This window comes from Bombus affinis, chromosome 8 (genome assembly GCF_024516045.1).
Source record: "Bombus affinis isolate iyBomAffi1 chromosome 8, iyBomAffi1.2, whole genome shotgun sequence".
Classification (NCBI taxonomy): domain Eukaryota; kingdom Metazoa; phylum Arthropoda; class Insecta; order Hymenoptera; family Apidae; genus Bombus; species Bombus affinis.
The window spans coordinates 10,344,878-10,363,847 of NC_066351.1; the positions used below are offsets into that span (position 1 = coordinate 10,344,878).

The following is an 18,970-nucleotide window of genomic DNA, read 5'->3' on the forward strand; positions in this document are numbered from 1 at the left end:
ACCCGGCTGTGATCGATATTGATTAAAAATATCGACGCAACCGCGGGAATTCATCGAGGCCTTTTAATAATCTGAACGGGGGTCGACGTATGTTGGGTGTGGTTAAGGTAATCGTGGTTAGAATGCTGAGAAGTAGTTTCGCAGATTGGATATTACGTATAACGTAAAATGCAGATTTTATTAAAAGCTTGTTGAATTCAAATGAAATTAATAATAGAATTTAAATACTTGATGCAAATATTGTGTAACACACGTGTAGCGATTCTGTTTTATTTTACCGATTAGTTTTTCCCCTCGATACTTGATAGTTTAATTGCGTTAGGCAACTTTATTTTATATAATAGATTTGTCGATACCCTATCCTTGGATACATTATATTTTATAATACGCGAAGATTCGATTTGAAGTTTAAACCGTTTGATTTTTAGATATCACGACGCTTCCAAAGAATAAAGTAAGCTCGAAAAGTTACTTGAGAAAGTAATTAAAACTGTCGGAAGCTATTATCTCGTTTGAAATCTTCGAATATACAAATTTTTGGTCGTGCGTAATAAAATTTCTACTTCGATCGACATCAGCTTAGATCTTTTCGTTAGGCGATTACAGAAGTGAGATACAGATTTCGAGTAAACTTCTTGTCGTTTCTGTCTAATCTATTCTAAATGTTTCCTGTGGCTCGCAAGTAACTTCACAAATTTTTGTTGTGTGTTATTCCGCATGAATTGCAAAATTTCGATCGACCACCCCCCCTAATAATTAATCAGAATTAATTATCAGGCTTTGTGCGTTCCTATGACATTTTTATTTGGAATTATTTCCTGAATAATTTAAAACATCCGAGACACCCTGTATATTCAACCATTTCGTGTCAACTGCGTAGAATTTGGTCATGTCAATTTTCGAAGATAAACCTCGTTAATCACTCGTATTTTGTGCTCCTGCGTTAGACCTTGTTGATAATACATGGACAGGAACGGAGAAGGAAGAAAGGTTGATTGCTTCTGTTCTCGGCAATCATTTTGTCCTTTCTGTCCCTTTTCACGGGTCCCTTCTTGGTGCAAATCTGTCAACACCATAATAGGTTGTGCTCCGCCATTTAAAATATCGGTAAATATATGGGCATAATATGCAGATGTCTGCATCACGAGGATACGCTCGTCGTTCAGCTCTTTTCTTCTTCTTTGTTCGATACCGTGGTTATCTTGCAACGTTGAGACGCTATGTGGATTTTGTTTTTGTATTTCCACCTCAAAACGATATAATTTAATAAAATTGAAAATAAAGTAAAATTTGAAATTATTATATTTATTTGAAAATCATAATCCGGAAGTCTCCTCCGCTATGACACGCTACAATTAAGATATGTTTAAAAAATTCTTTTAGAGCAACTAATAAATGTTCGTTCCAACGATTGCCAGCTTCCTTCACACATTGGTAAGTATTTTCATTTCGATTCTCTCTCTTTCTCTCTTATAATACGTATATATAAACTATATATAATCTCGGTAGCAGATTATTAATTCTATCGCCGGGAAACGATTGTTACAAATCGTATATTTCTAATGAAAACACGAAATTCCACAGACATATGAATATGAATGCTATGTATCGTCTGTACAAATTTACTGCTACGACAATGTATTGCAACAGTCTGAAGAATTGCAACAAGCATATAGCTTGTAGCAAGCATTACTCTCCATTTCGAGTCATAGTTTACGCTTTGCAGTAATTGAAACACGCCGAATCGCTGGCTGATACAGTAAAGACAGACGGCGGATCAGGCGAAGCGGTGACCGCGAATCACATTCGACGATAACTCAGAAGAAGGCAGGGCAACATATAATGCTGCTCTGTATGTTTTATGTATGAGAACAAGATTACTCGGGTACCACCCACTTGCTAAGTGCTACTACGAGCCATTGCCGGTACAGAAAAGCGAGATACCGCGCGCTTACAGAACAAGAGACAATACCGATTGATCTTGAATCAATCGTTTCGCAACGATCGAGATTAATAGCCAAGCTCGTCGAGCAAATGCTTTCTGCTCAACAAGCTTCAATTTCGCGGCTGTTACATAGATACGTGAAACGTAATTGAAAATATTTGAACACAGTTCAAAGGACTAGATGATTCATCTCCGGCATGTCTATTTTGAAGATGTTTCACGTGATATATGGGAAGTTGACACTTTACGGACATTTTGTTCGGTCAACATGTTCAATGCGGTGCACTACGTGGCATACGTACCAAAGGTATATATCCATTTATGGAAAGTGATGGTTGCAATTATCAATAAAGAGAAGTTATGGAGAAATACAGATCTTTTTGCATTTATATTTCTCCTATAGCATTATTTTTTTAACTGCAAACAGAACAGAGATATAGTTCGTTCTAATTATACGAATTTATATAATATATCTACACGTACGGGATGTTAATAAATATATGAGATATTTTTGCAGAATCGATTCTAAACATCGAACATGGAAGTGCATGTGCAAAAATTCCATGTTAATGGCAATCGACCTTTTCCTTAAAAATTCTAGCTGTGCACATAGTTTCAGCATTTAACATAACAACTACAGTTAGTTTGACAACATCGGATTGATCACTGCCTGTCTAACTACCTGCTCATTTGTTGGGATTATAAAGGATAACTGTCGCTTACCTGACTCTTAATAGTCAGTGCGGTAAACCTTGCACCTTCTTCTATTTTAGTCTCATGTCACCATTTCTTGTACTGATTTGCGTAGAACGTAAGGATGCAATCGAGTCGATCCAGACGTCAACTAGTCGGAATATAAATATATAATAAAATAAAAAATATATGAATATAAATAATTTATTTATTTATCTATCTATCTATCTATCTATCTATCTATCTATCTATCTATTTATTTATTCATTTACTTATTTATTTATTTATTTATTTATATTTTGTATATATATACTTGATAAAATTTCAAACTGGATTTTTTCGCAAAATAAACCGAGAATGAAAAAATTGTATTCTAAATTTTTTTCTTATTTTTCCACGAGCACGTCATGCTCGCTTTTACGTGTTATTCGGTCGAACTGTAATTCCAAAAGATAAAAAATCAGAAGAATTTTCATAGAGGAATAGTATGCGAAATTACAAATTGTCTATCAGTCGGCTGGATGAAATGTCACAGAAAAATTAAAATTTGGGGACTGGACCTAAGGCGATGAGTAATAGACAGGTTTTCCCTTAAAAGTGGAAGCTCATTGGCAGAAATCGGTTTACTGTAAGTGTCAGGTATAAGTGTCAGGGGAGATATCCCCACTACTGTAAATAGGGGTAGTTGAAGCAAGCCGAAACATAAATACCAAATTAGACCTTAGATAAAACTTCATTTAACAAGTATCTGTCTTGAGAGTAAGACTAGTGCGAAGTATCGTACTTGTGTTTTGGAACATATCGGTTTTTAAAACGAACCTTTGCGAGAAATAGTTGTTACCATGGCGACGGCAAGAACTGAAAATGTTAGCAACATCGATTATGAGGTATTTATTAAAACATATTAAATATTAATATAGTATATTATTCCTTGTAGTGTAACTAACTTGCAATCTAGTTTACATTATACTTGATAAAATTTTTTTCGTCTAATTTCCAATTGTAACGTTTGAATAACAATTAACAGCGTTCAAACGTAATTCGGTTACACTAACTATAGCAAACAATCAAACTAGACACTTGAAAGTTGCCCGATTTTAATCTTCAACATATTACTAAAACCTCGACCACAACACCGCGAATTCGACTTCTTATTGACTGAAATTTGAATACGAAATGTTGTAGCTCTTAGCACTCTTCGACGATCCCGTTGCGTTATCGCAGTTGGAGAATATTCTACTTAATTCAGAATTGTACAACATGTACGATATAGATCAAATTGAAATAGTGCCGTCAATAGAAAATAACGTGGAAATCAGAAAGGATAACGAATGTCAGGATAATGGAACAAACATCATACCCAACGAGGAGGCAAAAAAACATGTTTTCGCAGTACCTACAGTATACAACTGCATGTACTGTGAAAGAAGATTCTACAACCAAGCAGTGCTTCGTAAACATCAGCTGAATCATACGAAAGACCTACTGCGTTGTATCCACTGTGGATTTCGATCACACAGTTTTGGATTTCTTCGTCGCCATCATACATACTACCATCACACCCATTGCAGTCAATATGTTAGAAGAATGCCAATGAAGGAATAATGTTCAGTTATTTAGAACTTCAATTAATAGATCTCTCTATACATCATTCATACATTTTAACATTTTCATCAAAGTTATACTAAATATTTTAGTATTAATCATTGTTTCTATCTCATTACTTTTATTATTACTTTGTATTTTTTATTCTCATCGTTTTATATAGAAAAATTTTGTTCTGTCTGCAATTTTACACATTTTTGAAAAATTCTATATTTGTCATATTTACAAATTACATCACAGAAGAAAATTTAAACAATAATTGAAAAAAATCATTTTTCAAATCGTAAATTAAAATAATCGTGTAAAATTACATAACATGAATTACATCTAGCGTACAATTCAGTGAAATACCTGACATTTATATTATATTTAGTCTTTTAGGTCTAAATTTATATCTGTAGCTTGCACAATTACAATAATTATTGTAATATACTGGATAAAGACCAGAGAAGCACCACGTGTCTATCTATCTCTGTGATAATATAGCTTTTTAAAATTAAATATTTTTGTAACCATATTTTAAATGAATATATCTGTATCTTGCATAAATACAATAATTATTGTAATATACTGGATAAAGACCAATGAAGCACTACGTGCTTATCTATCTTTGTGATAATATAGCATTTTAAAATTAAATATTTTTGCAACCATATTTTAAATGAATATTTCTGTAGCTTGCATAAATACAATAATTATTGTAATATACTGGATAGGGACCAATGAAGCACTACCTGCTTATCTATCTTTGTGATATTATAGCATTTTAAAATTAAATATTTTTGCAACCATATTTTAAATGAACAATAGCGTACTACTTAAGCGTTAATTAATTTTACAATATTAACACCATAAATAACACATCTAGTCTAAAGCGATTAATAAAGAAATAAACTCAAGCTCTTTTATATTACTGGTATATATTGTATATACACAAAATTGCTGACGAATATTTTCCATCATGTTTGTAATGTACGTAATTTAATAAAGGTGATTTTCTCATAATTTCATCCCGATTATTTCTTATTTCCACCAAAACCTTGACATAGAAATAGATGCGATAGAAAAAACGAAAGAATAGTGTTTATACACTGAATGTGAAAAGAGCATATGCAACACGCTCGTGAATCATATTGAGTAATTTGAGTCGGAAAACGAACAAATAATGATAACTGGTAGAAATCCGAGGTTCTAGTGCTTCTTTAAAAGAGAATGCTGACAAAATAAACGACAAAGATGATGTCGCTATTTGTAAGATTTAAGGATGTTTAAAATAACTGGCTTAACAAGAAAAAATTCTGATTTCTAACTATTGACAAATTTATAATTTTCTATAGAATAAAACTTAATTGATTGATTGCATGTTTTTATTTTATCGCGAAGGTACCTTTTCCTGAAAGAGTTTTCTCTAATGAAACGGGAGCGTGCTACGCTTCAAACGTTAACCAGTAAACGTGATGCAGTCGAAAGGGGGTTGGTTCTACGCGAAAGAGTACATCGAAGATATGAAATGAAACTTTTTGATGCGGCGCTTTTGTTTCGAGAAAGTAGGATTTCAGAATTTGTGAAATATATATGAATTCTTAATTAAATACGTACAATATTTATATTTCTGAAAACGAAGCCTCAAATAAAAATATCCTAGTAGATTCTTTTTATTTATTTATTGAAATAACTTGTTGATTGTTCACTCGCACCTGAACGCCGAGTGGTCAAGTTTACGCAAACTAAAGTAATTTCTAAACTCAACTTCGTCAAAAATATGAAATTTTATACTCTATTTTCGATTTACGTTCTCGCGTAGAAAAACTGAACTGTTTGATTGATTATTATAATAAAATTTCTAACTTTGTTCTAAATTATGTTCGGGAATTTTAAAGGACGCAAGTAACAAACAACAATTTTCTATGTGAATTTACATGTTTATTTCGTAGAAAGGTGAAATACATAGAGATACATTATTTTATTATGTACAATAATATGTTTATCTCTAAGAAATTCTAAAATGCAACAAACTATATCTGTTGTTTTATTCTTCAAATCTAATAATACAGTCGAATGGTGTCTTTATCATAAAATATATGGACGTTCTAAAATTGAAAATGTCATTAATTCGTCCAAAGTTACGCACAAAATTGCAACATATATTGCAACATTTTACGATTCTAATTTATTAATCCTAATTTATTAAAAAAGAGATCTCTAAATGAACAAAAATACCCACACACCCTTTATTTAACAGATTTTTTTATGAATTTATAGCAAACTGATCTGTGTTTTTTGAACCATGCTTGTGAAACGAATCCTCGTTTGCATTTACGGCACCAGCGGAGTTTCTTCAAATGGAGAATCATGTGTCTTCTGTAGGAGGCAGCATGAAAAAATGATTTGTTGCAGTAATTGCAATAATAAACCTTGGGCTTCAAGAACACGAAGTCTGATTCGCTTTTCTTTTCCGAGGTATTTTTCTGGTTCTCCGGGATATTTTCCTGGTTCTCCTGGGTATTTTCCTGGTCCTCCGGGGTATTTTCCTGGTCCTCCGGGATATTTTTCTCGTTCTCTGGGTCCTGAATGATTGTTTTGTAAAGCAGACAGCACAAGGATGATGATACGTTGTTGATTTCTTCGTCTTGAACTCCGTTCATTTGCTTATCTTCAAAATGGTTCTGTTCTGCCTCCTCAGCGTCGTTCTCTCCCATCGAATAATTAAATTTTTCCGTTTTCTTCATCATGAAACGAATAGCCGTTCTGTCGTCTAATGGCAGACTCGAGTTGGTTGAAGGCATATTGCTCTTCTGTAATACAAAAAACATTTCATTATTAATTATTCATATTAATTCGAATGTTTAAATAATTAAGATTGAACAATATAACACTTACTTCTTCTTTTTCTGAGCACATCTTCTTAAGGTTGAATTTATTCAAACTATGCATTTTTGCAGTTTCTAGCACTAATCGACTTGACTTGTACGATTGATGTACGTCGAGTTCTTCTGGACGAGTTCGTTCGACGTAAATGTGAAATCGAAGGTTCAGGTTGAAATAATCACATAGCTGCTGTCGAATGTCCTTATATAGTTCCATGCCGAATTGCTATAGATAATTAACCAATAGGAACCCGGTTCTAGCTTCTAGCTTCTAACTACGACATTTCATTGGTGCTTGCTAATAGATCTCCATGAACATCAGGTAAATTTTGCGTTGCACGCACTGTGCCTCAGTGGAGAGGGTACGTAGATAGTTGCGGAACAGTTATATTGTCCTAAAAGTTTTAAAGGTCTTAGATGATGTATACATAGCGTCTAATAAGTCTGAATCAACGTTCCGCGTCGAAAATTCTGTACGGATAAAATAATGACATTCGTACGAAATTTATCGAATATATACGATTTAGTTACACGATTGCAAGATGTTGGAATAAATTTATATTCATACTGGAAACGGTTTAAAATTTGTTAATTTATTATAAACAAAGAAATGCTCTTGTTGTGAGTATGAATACGCAATGTAACAAAAACTCCATTTAGAGAAGCATAAGGAAAGCTGCGTCAAATTTTCAATTTCCTAAACTTTAATTAATCGTCGATCGAGATTCCGATTATAATTGTAAAAATCTTTAACGAAACTTACGTATATGTCTATGCAGCAGAAATTCGTTGCCAAAGTAAACGGTAACTGACGTATCCATTGATCAGAATTATATCTCAGCTCGCCAAATTTACAAATTAACATTCCGTTATAGTTCGAATTCGATTAATTCCATTTACTTTGCCTGTTCGATCTGGGAAATTTATTTTAAATCGAATGAAATCGGTGAAACGAACGAAGTATGTTGTTCTTTGGCCGCATAAAATTCTATTCAAATAAGCGATAAAACATCGTGTACGACGATCGACACAGGCATTCTTATCGGTGTCAAACAGAACGCGATAGATTGAAGATCGTTTGCGCAAGCTCTGCTCGCTCGCAAATCATTCATACTTATGTTCGAACGTGCGATGGCTAATTGATTTTGGAACAAAGCAAGCAGCAAGTCGCGATGCTAATAATTATTGCAAATCGATGGACGATCGTAAAGTCGACGAACCGCGCCGATAACGAATCTCGCTCGCGTTAATGAAGAAATCCTCAGAGACATACTACGCGCGTAGACACGCGTCGCATCCAGTCTACATGGTCTTGATAACGATTAGATTCGAATACGTTTGATTACATACTCGGTTCGATGACTTAAGTACCAATATCGTGTGTCTTTCTCTTTGTCTCTATCGAAATTGCAATGAATGTTAATTGGAACGAATGTTTATGACGGAATATTAACGCGTTTGGTGGATAAAATTAATGTATGCCTTTTCGACGAAGTACTTTTCAATTATGGATAATTTATATGAGAATCTAGCTAATTTTAAGAAGGGAGTTTCTTTCGTCGATGGATATTGTTAGAATCTTGTAGCGACGATAACGAGTGCGTTTAGATATTTCTGTATGTTTTAGGATCGTTTTATCTCAATTATTATCTGCTATTGCTATTTTTAAATATAGTTAAAAATATAATAGACAAAGAATTAGATAGCTTGTAGATGTGGAATAGTAAAATAATGACCTTCGAAGCTATATGCTGATGAGTATTGTTAAACGATTGCACAATCTATAATATTATTATCACTATTATATATTATTATATTCTAAACATTATATTTTATATATTTTTATATATCTTTCTTATAACGATGTTTTAGTCTTTATTCTGTTCTTGGTCTCAAAATAGACTGTCCTTTTGTTCTACCGCGGTAGATCCCGAAGTCGTGCTTCGTTCCTTTTGCCAGAAAGCACGTCGTACGAAAAATGTACTTGTTAATTAACGCTATGGCCAACGAGACGTCAAAGAAAGGGCCATTAAATCGGTATGATGTCGTTTAGTGGCAATGTACTACACATGCAGTTATTACGACTCGATACCTGATCATTATAGTAACGCTAATCCCGGCACCGAAGGAAAAGGAAAAGAACGAGAGGGATGTGGCGAGGATAAGGATATCAAATACTAAAGATAGAAATTTTGCCCATGGAGATCTATGAAAGGAAAAAGGAGAACATATTTGCAAAAAAACGTTACTTTTATTAAAATAGCGGCACATGCGATCCATGATTTATGCAGACTCTTTCCTATTACTTGAAAACAATGGAATATCTCACAAGGGATCGAAATCGTAAAAGAATTGCACATAGAAAATTTTCTTTGTATATAGGGAAATGTCAGGTAACTGTAAGGAAATTTTTTGTTAGTGTAATAGTAAAAGTAATAGCAAAATAAACTTTCGATATAATCCTGTATTCAGGTCTTTGTAATTCTGTAAGCAATCAGTTACAGACATCTGCATGGGTAATAGGATTAACGTAAGTTGCTGAGCTTTGAGTAATGCCACGTAAAATTTAGTCAGCGCGGAATAGATGTTGTCACGATATACACCACGAAGCGGTTACATTTATGAAAATAGAACTTTCTGGTGGAAAACAGTTGTTTCGGTCCTTTCGGATATTTTACACCACCGCAGAAGCAAGCAGATTTTGAGACTCAAACAATCCGAGGGATTAGAAAGCTGCACGGGAGCTTAACGATACTCTAAATCAGTCGAAGTCGATGATTGAAGTCAATGGCCCAAAACTAAATTTATATACGAATTAATTATTATATTATTATATTGAATTAATTATTATATTTGAAATAATTAAGCCTTGAATAGTTTAATAACTGTCGCTTGCTGGATAAAATAGTAACAAATAATATTTCGTGCAGTATGATATACAATAATATTGCGTGTAAAATCATTTTTGTTCTTTTTACAAGAATAATATAATGGTTAGCTGGACGGGTGATAAAGTTTACGGTGGATTGTTTAAACATTTTTATTGGAATACGGGGTATTGTAATTGCTGCATGTACTTTCTCTAAGCAATAAAATGAACATTACATGCAACGTAAAAGTGACTATAAATTAAACATAAAATTGAGTAAAATGTATGGTTATCGTCTCGCGTTACATGTGTTTCTACTTGAAATAACGCCCCTTTGTGGTACATAATTGAATGTACCATTCGCTAAAATAAAATATACCATGATTACAGTTTAATATATTTCATCGCGAAACGCGTATTTTAGGAAAAATATATGTGAATTTTGATTGCAAGATCATTGACATGCTGTTTAATTGAAAGTAACTCAGGAAAGAAAGGCCCATATCGATATATATTGTTAAGAAATATATAATAAATATAACAGAACGATCATTTCTATGATGTCAAATTTATACTATTCAATTTATAACACGATAGGTGTTATGCTGCTACTTGTTGATCGTATAATTGGATCTATGTATATATGTATATATCTATAGCAATAAATTATAAATCGATATTTTTGATATTTCTGTATACGATCCATATTGCATTAAGATATCTGATTTTACATTTTCTTTTTAATGTTATATATTTTCTATCTTACATAATAAAGACGATCGATGTGACCTATTTCGCGTAAGATATACAAATACAGATTAAGATGAAATAACTATGATTTAGATCCAAGTTGCAGATTAAGATGTAAAATCGCGAAATCGATTGATACGCGATACTTGACATATAGAAAATCGTAAAGCACGAAGCACGAAACGAAAGCTCGAACGTCGGTTCGAACGATCGACGCAGCAACGTCGCCAACAAGCAACCGGCGCACAATGCACGCGATGCGTGCTATAGGAGCTGAAAGCTCTCGAACGAGCGTGCGAGTAAGTACAAACGTAAACCGGACGAATAAACACGAAACAGCTCGTGTGCAAAGAAAGAAACGAACGGCGAAGGGAAAAAAGATGTATCGAACAGGAAATAGAGAGAGAAAGAGATAGAAAAAAAGGAAGAAATTTCAAAGAAGAGGAAGAAGAAAATATCCACGAGACGAGAACGACACAGACGAGTTTCAGAGCCTGGAGGCGAGATCCGGCCGAGAGAGTTTTCCGTCTGGTGTAGAGGACGATCTAGGAATGCGCAGCGAGAACACTATTAAAGCACGTAGAAGGCAGTCGAGCTCGTAGATAGATCCTCTCCACGGCAATCACCTGCTGGGTGGTCTGACGAATCGCCACCGGCCATCTCTCGTGTAACTCCCTCGTATGTTCGTATTAAGTCATTTTGCCGCATGGTCGTCCGGCCATGGCGGTGCTTCGTTCCGTCAATAAGTCCCCGGAAGGGTAAATCAGTTCGAACGAGATCGAACTCTTCATCGTGAAAAACCTGTCGTCGCGTGCAACAACTCATCAATGGTTAACTTGTGTTTCCCTTACAAATACGTGTTAAGGTGGATGATCGATGTGTAGGTATTGTTTTATGGGAAGGTCAGAAGGGAAGAATCGGTGCGGTAGGAAAATTGGTGTAAGTCAGCGTTTCTCAACCTTTTGTCTTGGGATCTGCCATCTGCTACCATCGTAAAACTTCTCCATAGAAATAAATTGCTCGAAAGTATTCGATTTTCGTGTCTTTATTCATCGCAGGTAACGAACATCGTTTGAACATTATAAATTGTATTTCACAACGGTCTCTTTCCGATTGAAATGTTATATTTGCGTAAAACTAAATTTGTTTATCGGTCGATGAATAATAAATAAAGATGATAAAATCTGTAAATAATTTTTTAAAAATTAATCTCGTTATTAAAAAATTTTCAAATAGTATATCTAGTCCGGCTCAAGTACGAACAATCTATTTTTGTCTTTTATTAGTTAAAAGGGCTTGCTTAGCAAGTTTGGACATTTAAATTTAAAATTCTCTAAACTGTACTGTGCACAGTGCAAAAGTAATTACAGTTTACGACGTACGACCAAATCTTTATGGCTTTCGTTTGGGGCAGCCTGCAATATACTTATTCTACAAAGACGTAGAATAAAAATAACCGATTTTAACGTGCTATTTAAACAAGTTTGGAAGAATTCGGAAATACCAATTATCATTGGAGAATTCTGGAATAAACCTCGAAAATTGAGACTCATTGTACTAAGTATGCATTGTTGCCAAGCAATTCTTAATAAAAATTGATGTATTTTTGCAACGACATATATCGGATTATTATTATTATTATTTCCATAATAGCATCATATCATCGTATTTATTATTTATTTTAATGAACTTCAATTTGATTAACACAGTTGCATAAGAACTACCTCGATAAACGAAAAACACTCGAAAAATATATTGTTTAATGCTTTTTATTCTTTAATAATAAGACAAATACATGTAAAATGATTTTCTACGCTTCTTACATTGTCTTTGCTAAAACGTTACACCAAAAGACATATTCCACGCGCATCTATCGTAGCTACCACGCGATTCCAAGGCATCGTAGTAGCAAAAAGACAGAACGTGTTCGAAGAATCACACCAACGACTTTCTAATCGCACGATGAAACTGCCTTTTCTGATTGCACGTGAAAAATGTTTGTTATACCTGTTTTATCTATCTTTCCGAATTTAAAAATTATCGTTGGTTCCTCTATCTATATTCTTGGAAAATTCAAGCTGAACTCAGCATGAGTTAAAAGAGAAAATAATGAATGTCTATGCGCAGAGGAATCTGCTTTTATAAATTAAAATAATCGTAGGTAGGATGTTCATGGTCCTTCTAATGGCATGGTATAATCATTTTATAAGATGCATTAAAGAATGATGGGATGGGTTAAATAATAACACGATATCAGGTGTAATTTTATTTAAAAACTTTTGAAATCTAGGTAATTTGAAGTTCAATGCCAACCACGTAACATGTATATACACGAGCAATTTAAGAAACGAGTATGAGAGAGACATGATCTATCAAGATTACTAAAGTACTAAACGAACTTTCTAAAACGAATAAATCAACATTTACTTGTATCATTATTCGAATAATTCTGATATAGCGGTTCGATAGACAAACTATTCGAATAAATAGATACAATAATTCTTTAGGAATTTATGTATTTGTCCAAGGAAAATTCATTTTCTTAAAAAGAAATTAATTCGCTCGAATAATTACATCGAATAGATACTTAACCGTTCTTCGATCCTCGAATCTTTCGTCAATGTTTTGGGACAATCTTTTTCACTTTCTTGAAATTTAAGAAATTTTCTAATAACCGAAAAATACCACTCGAAAGTTGAAAAACATTGAACTGATACATCCGTTTTTAAATTCTTCGAAATAACACTTCCAAATCGTAAAATTTTTGCCAAACGATCTATAAATCTTTCACGTAACAGTCGCGACGTTCATTAGCTTTAACTAAATGTTGTATTTCAATCGTATCCTATCGCAACTTATCCATACCATTAAGTTATGAAATTAGAAGAAATTCTCCATCATCTTCTGGTATGCCACGTTTACGGTGTTGTACATTGTACAGCCAAAAATCGCCTATGGTGTTGCTTCGCTCACTGGGAGTGCCAGACGTTTCGTAATGGGTTAAAATTCGTGTTTTTAGTGGCAGATGATGAAAAAGCAGAGTATGCGTAATATAAGCGAACGTGTCGACGAGTCGGTTACAAAGGATCGTCGACGGCTCGTTAACAAAAGGGTAGATCGACGTGGTGTTTAGAGAGATTCTCGATCGTTTCATCGCCAAGAGCTGCGTCTGAACAGAGGCTCGGATTATGGTCTAATTTTATGAAACGCTTCTGATACGGTCATTACTGACTTATTGTCCGACAAATTTTCGCTGCTCTTGCGAGTCGAGCTGCGAGTTGTTCTAGAAAAATTTGTATAGAAAGCTTTAGACTTTAACATGGAAAACCATTTCTAATTTTAAGCTATTTTTACGGTCTATCTATCGTATTACTGTGTTTTATGTAATATATCACTTAGTTTTTCAGTTCCTAATAATTATAATTATTAATTGATCGCTCGATTATTCGCGTATCTTTTCTCTTTCATAGTATTAGGCCATCCCATAATTTCGTACCGACCTTTGTGTATACATTTCATATTTTAAAGAAAAACAAGAGAAATTTTATCGAGACGGAATAATGAAAAATGGGAAGAAGCTGTACAACGAGACGGGGATTACATATTTTCATGAAACTGAAAGGCATGTATACAATCTTAACATATATAACCATTCGAAAAACGGCACGAACTTATGGGATGGCCTAATACTAACGGGTTTATTTATGACATGGTATAATAGGATATGAAATTTTTATCTTCCTTCGTATCTTGGGTAATTTTCTTTCCAACCATCCGGAACGCTGACTTCTTCCCTAGGAATTGTGAGAAACAGTATATACATAATATACATAGAATATGTATGGGTGCCGGGATTCAAGACCTGGGTCTTGAGCGTTTGCAAGTAATTACACTAACTATAATGCCACCGTTGTCCGAGCTACGAAGTCTTGAAAAGTGTGCTGTCGAGGGCCACTAAATATATACGTACCGACTACCGATACATTTACCTATATATATACCGAATATATATTTTTACAACCAGGTTTTCAGGACAGAAATGGAAATATCGTATATAAGCACAGCGTAACAGTGGCTTAAATTTAAGTTACAAAAGTAATCTTAAAAAAAAAAAAAAAAAAAAAAATGTAATGTTGCATGGCTATGTCGTACCGTGGCGTATCGGTACTTTTGCCTGAACCACCTCACAACCGAATTCATCGTTTATAATGGAAAATACACATATATAATACACAAAAATTGACAAAAATAAACACTATAAAAAAAATATATATGTATCGAATAAAACAAAATCAAATAATAAAACGACCACATTCGCGCTATCCGCATTATCCTAGGAACCAAGCATTAGTCATATAAACATTCTCGCAAATACGAAAGATAATGGTCCCATTGGAAAAGGCAGTCGATCGCGAAATTATGCGAACGTACCTGTTGATGACGTGCTGGTACGAGCGGGCGTAATTACTCTCATTATCGAGTCCGCGTAGTGGGAATGCAGATACACGTGGGCGCGAGTGGAAAGAATAGAAAAAGGTAAAAAGAGGCGCGTTCGTCGGTCTTGACGTATTTATCAATAAGTTTATTAATGACGCTAGCGACAGAATCGGGATACCCGATTGGACGCGATGCTATATAATTACTCGAATGAACTCTAATTACGCGAATGAACGCAAATTTCTCGGTCGCTAGGCGTGGGCTCCTTCTTTGGCAACTCTAATCGAGGCAAGCTCTCCTCTGAAATCATTATGGCAGAACTAATTCTAAATTGAAGGATTAGCGGAGCTTTCCTTTTACAATGTTGTCGGAGATATTTCTGTTACTCGAATTAGAGAGTACAGAAAAAACTGTTGAAAATAAATGTTTATGGTAGCGTTTGCGTTGTAATGTAGTTTTTATTATGTTGTATTGTAGCGTAATATATTTCTTGTTTCACGAATAAAATGAATTTTATTTTGTGTTTTAACGTTTACCAGTATTTACACAGTTTAGCTCTTGGAAAACGTAAGAAAATGTAAACACAGTTTATAACACAATATTCATACCTGCGATTGGGGTTATGTCCTATTTTAAAGAAATATTTTAGAAATGCTTTTCTAAATTTGGGTCCATAAATAATAGCAAAAAATAAATCATGTTTTTAAGTTTGTATTAATACATGGGAGGATTTTCTTAACCTGCTAGATACGACGCGTGACCATAGTAGCTCATTCTACTGATTCTTTCGCTCACCGTTTTCATTTGTTTTGCTTCACACTTTTCTTGTCTTTACAACGTTTTATAATAGTGTTAACAATATACAGATAGTCTTTATTTTTGATACGCCAGTGTCAGGTATCAATTGTTGCTTTTCGTTAAAATAAATATACCATTATTATCGGTATTCGATCGGTATTCTTATAATTTTTTAGAATCTTCTGAAACTCGAAATATCGTTTCAGAATAGAAAACGAAGTGCAATTTGAAAAACACTATCGCCCTGTAAGCGTGAAAATTGTGACGTTGGTCTATGTGGCGTAACAAGCTTTAAAACATCTCACACTCAATTATATTATTTATTAATTATTAAAGTAAATTATTAACGTTAAAGTATATGCATCGTATCTTTAAGAAAAATTATATTAATTTAATTGTCAAAAACTTCATTCCAATATGCTTGCATAGAGAACGACATTATCCGTCGAAACTGTGCTGTACAGAGAAGCAGCTGAGCGCAGAATTCAGCTATACCTAAGAGATTAAGAAAATAGAAATATCGAAAAAGGAAGTAGAAAGTAGAGTAAAAGAGCTTTATTCGTATTTTAATATTTTTCAAGTTGCATACCAATGTATTCGATTCTTAAATCTTATTACATTTATACATTTTCATTTTTCTTCTATTCTTTCAGGTGAGTATCCCTTTTGGTAAGGTTGAAAATCTACATTGATCACGAACGTTCACGACCTTCTGAGTAAGTGTAATTTTTATTCTTTCTTGTAATTTTAGTTTTTAAGGATAGAACTAACGAAATTTAAATTTAAAAATATAAAATATGCTCCTTCCAAAGTTGCTTGTAACCTTGGCGAATGTGGTCAGTTTACAATGGGAAAAACAGTTATAACCATAGGAAATAATAAGAATTCTTCAGGTAGTTCTGGAACTTTCTCCGAAGGATCTTTTCGTAGCATGCTTAGTGAATTTAACAAGTCGTTTCACAGCGTACGTAAATCTGGAAATTAGGATGCGATTTTCGACAGAGTTTTGTTGTGGCAAGTATCGAAGATATTGAAAATATTAAACAGCGAAAAGAAAATGATGTGCAAAAATCGCGGTAAAATAAACAATTTCATAATAATTATAATTGAATAATTCGTGTATCCAAAGTTGTTTTAAAATATCCAAAGTTCTGTATTCTCTTCTGAAGTTTCTCTTGTGAAATTCTCTTTGATCTCAAAGAAAAAGCAGCAAGAATAAATATTTTGAGCAGAAGTAAACAATCAGTTGAACAAGTTTCATTTTCACTTTCATATTACGCGTTATTGCGTAACACTGCGTAATATAAATATGCATCTTAAAGAAACATAACGAACGAGGTTGTAACAGCGAATGAATCGAGTTTATGGGGCAAACGTTAGCCTAGTGATCTTGAAAGGGTTCGTACACAGCTTCAGACACGGCCGACGAAGAGGAACAAGGCATTCTTTGATCGTATTCGCGTGGACATACGTCGAGACTAACGCACTTTTTCCAAGATACGTCCACGTACAGACATAGCTCTTCCTTTTTTTTAAAGCAATCTGGTTTTAGTTGCAAGTTTGTCTCAAATTATCAATACTTTCTTTTACAATCTCTTTAATGAAAGCCGAAACATATCGAATCTTCTTTCGTTATTTATCGTAATTGTTACACCAAGCCATATTTTGCGATAAAATATAAGGAGATGTACCTTATGGAAAAGAATCTTTTTTATCAGAAAACAATTTCAACCGCGTACTGCGAAATGTAATTTGTACGCTACAGTACGGTAAGCTTGTACAATACCAGAAGATCGAACACGGAAACCATATCTGCCGGTACCGCCTCCTTATTAATGAAATCGTATGATCAACCAAGCCCAGCTTTGGTACGACCGGTACTTATACGATATAAAAATTAATTCCATCTTGTTAAACGACCCACGAAGTAGTCGAAGCTTCTGTCTTCTAGAGTGATATCGATGCATCTGCGTTTCGCTCTTGCTCTTTCCTTTCTCGTACCCTCTGCTATGTCCTACGAGACGAAAACACCATCTGTGAATCCATATCGTTGTTCAAAGTAGTCGAATATTCATAGGATTTTTTAGAATTGTTTCCACGAGACGCAAGCTGAATTCTTTCAGTGTATCGTTGTTACATAATATAACGTTTTATTTATAAAGTATAACAAAGTTCGTTTCTTTCTAGTGTCTTTCAGTTCCAGGATTTATCGCAGAATATTTAGCTTACCTTTGATACATCGTTTTACATTGCTAATTAGTCTCCTATCTATCTATAGTGATTTTTTCAAAAGACGACCTTCATTTTTTCAAAAACGTAGTATTCTGAATCTACGTATTTCAATTTACTTAATATGCGCGAATCGATAAATGCATATACGTACATATGTGTATGCGCGAGTACCATTAAGATTTATGAATAATGAATATGCATAAATCTCAGCGACATAGTAAACAGCGTTTGTACGAGTGGAAATCTACTCTATAGCAGTTTCATGAGTGACATATTCAAATGAAATCTTGCTTCTTCATCGCGTACGTAAAATATGTATTCTTGACTGACAATCGAGCGTTTTATCCGTTCAACGAAACTGTATGACGATGTTTATAGAAAGCTCGTAAATTCACATATCAATCTTGATCGCCTGTCTTCGTTATTCTATTTTAACCCAATTACACCGACGATATTCCATCCCTGTGTCACAGCCACGTATCTCAAGGCGAGACACCGCGACAACCGCAACGTAAATCCTCTGCCTTTACGACGACGGTCTTCAAAACCGTCATCGTTCGTGTTTTTTCACGCCGATGTCCCTAATGGTTCTCTCGGCGTCTAGCCATCAATGTCGTAGCCTCGTGATTCACGACTAGGCCCAGACAAGCAACGTAACGTCGCGGTCGCGTTGCCAAACACTCGAATGAGAAACACAGGCAGGTGATCTCATCGCGGAAGTACCAGCAAAGATTTTGTATTCCGAACCGTGTGGGCTCTATAAAACTAACCGTG

At 34.2% G+C, this 18,970-nt stretch overlaps 3 protein-coding genes across 4 annotated transcripts in view; 2 read left to right on the forward strand and 1 right to left on the reverse strand.

Annotated features, from left to right (window-relative positions):
- LOC126919317 (laminin subunit alpha-1) overlaps positions 1–18,970 on the forward strand; it is a 204,722-nt gene that overhangs the window by 122,087 nt on the left and 63,665 nt on the right. The window lies entirely within an intron of this gene.
- LOC126919349 (uncharacterized) lies at positions 3,029–5,248 on the forward strand. Its single transcript, XM_050728430.1, has 2 exons — positions 3,029–3,525; positions 3,824–5,248. Exons 1-2 carry the CDS (start codon positions 3,481–3,483, stop codon positions 4,241–4,243), a joined length of 465 nt encoding a protein of 154 aa, XP_050584387.1. The 5' UTR covers positions 3,029–3,480; the 3' UTR covers positions 4,244–5,248.
- On the reverse strand, positions 6,158–7,595 carry LOC126919344 (uncharacterized). Its single transcript, XM_050728422.1, has 2 exons — positions 7,118–7,595; positions 6,158–7,035 (listed from the first exon to the last, which is right to left on the reverse strand). The coding sequence occupies exons 1-2, from the start codon at positions 7,325–7,327 to the stop codon at positions 6,475–6,477; spliced, it is 771 nt and encodes a 256-aa protein (XP_050584379.1). The 5' UTR covers positions 7,328–7,595; the 3' UTR covers positions 6,158–6,474.

Bases quoted from the DNA above. Each gene is read 5' to 3' on its own strand.
- LOC126919349 (XM_050728430.1), top strand. From the start codon at position 3,481: ATGGCGACGGCAAGAACTGAAAATGTTAGCAACATCGATTATGAG. The intron at 3,526-3,823 runs GTATTTATTAAA...GAAATGTTGTAG, and splicing joins TTAGCAACATCGATTATGAG to CTCTTAGCACTCTTCGACGA.
- LOC126919344 (XM_050728422.1), bottom strand. From the start codon at position 7,327: ATGGAACTATATAAGGACATTCGACAGCAGCTATGTGATTATTTCAAC. The intron at 7,036-7,117 runs GTTATATTGTTC...GTATTACAGAAG, and splicing joins CAGAAAAAGAAGAAGTAAGT to AGCAATATGCCTTCAACCAA.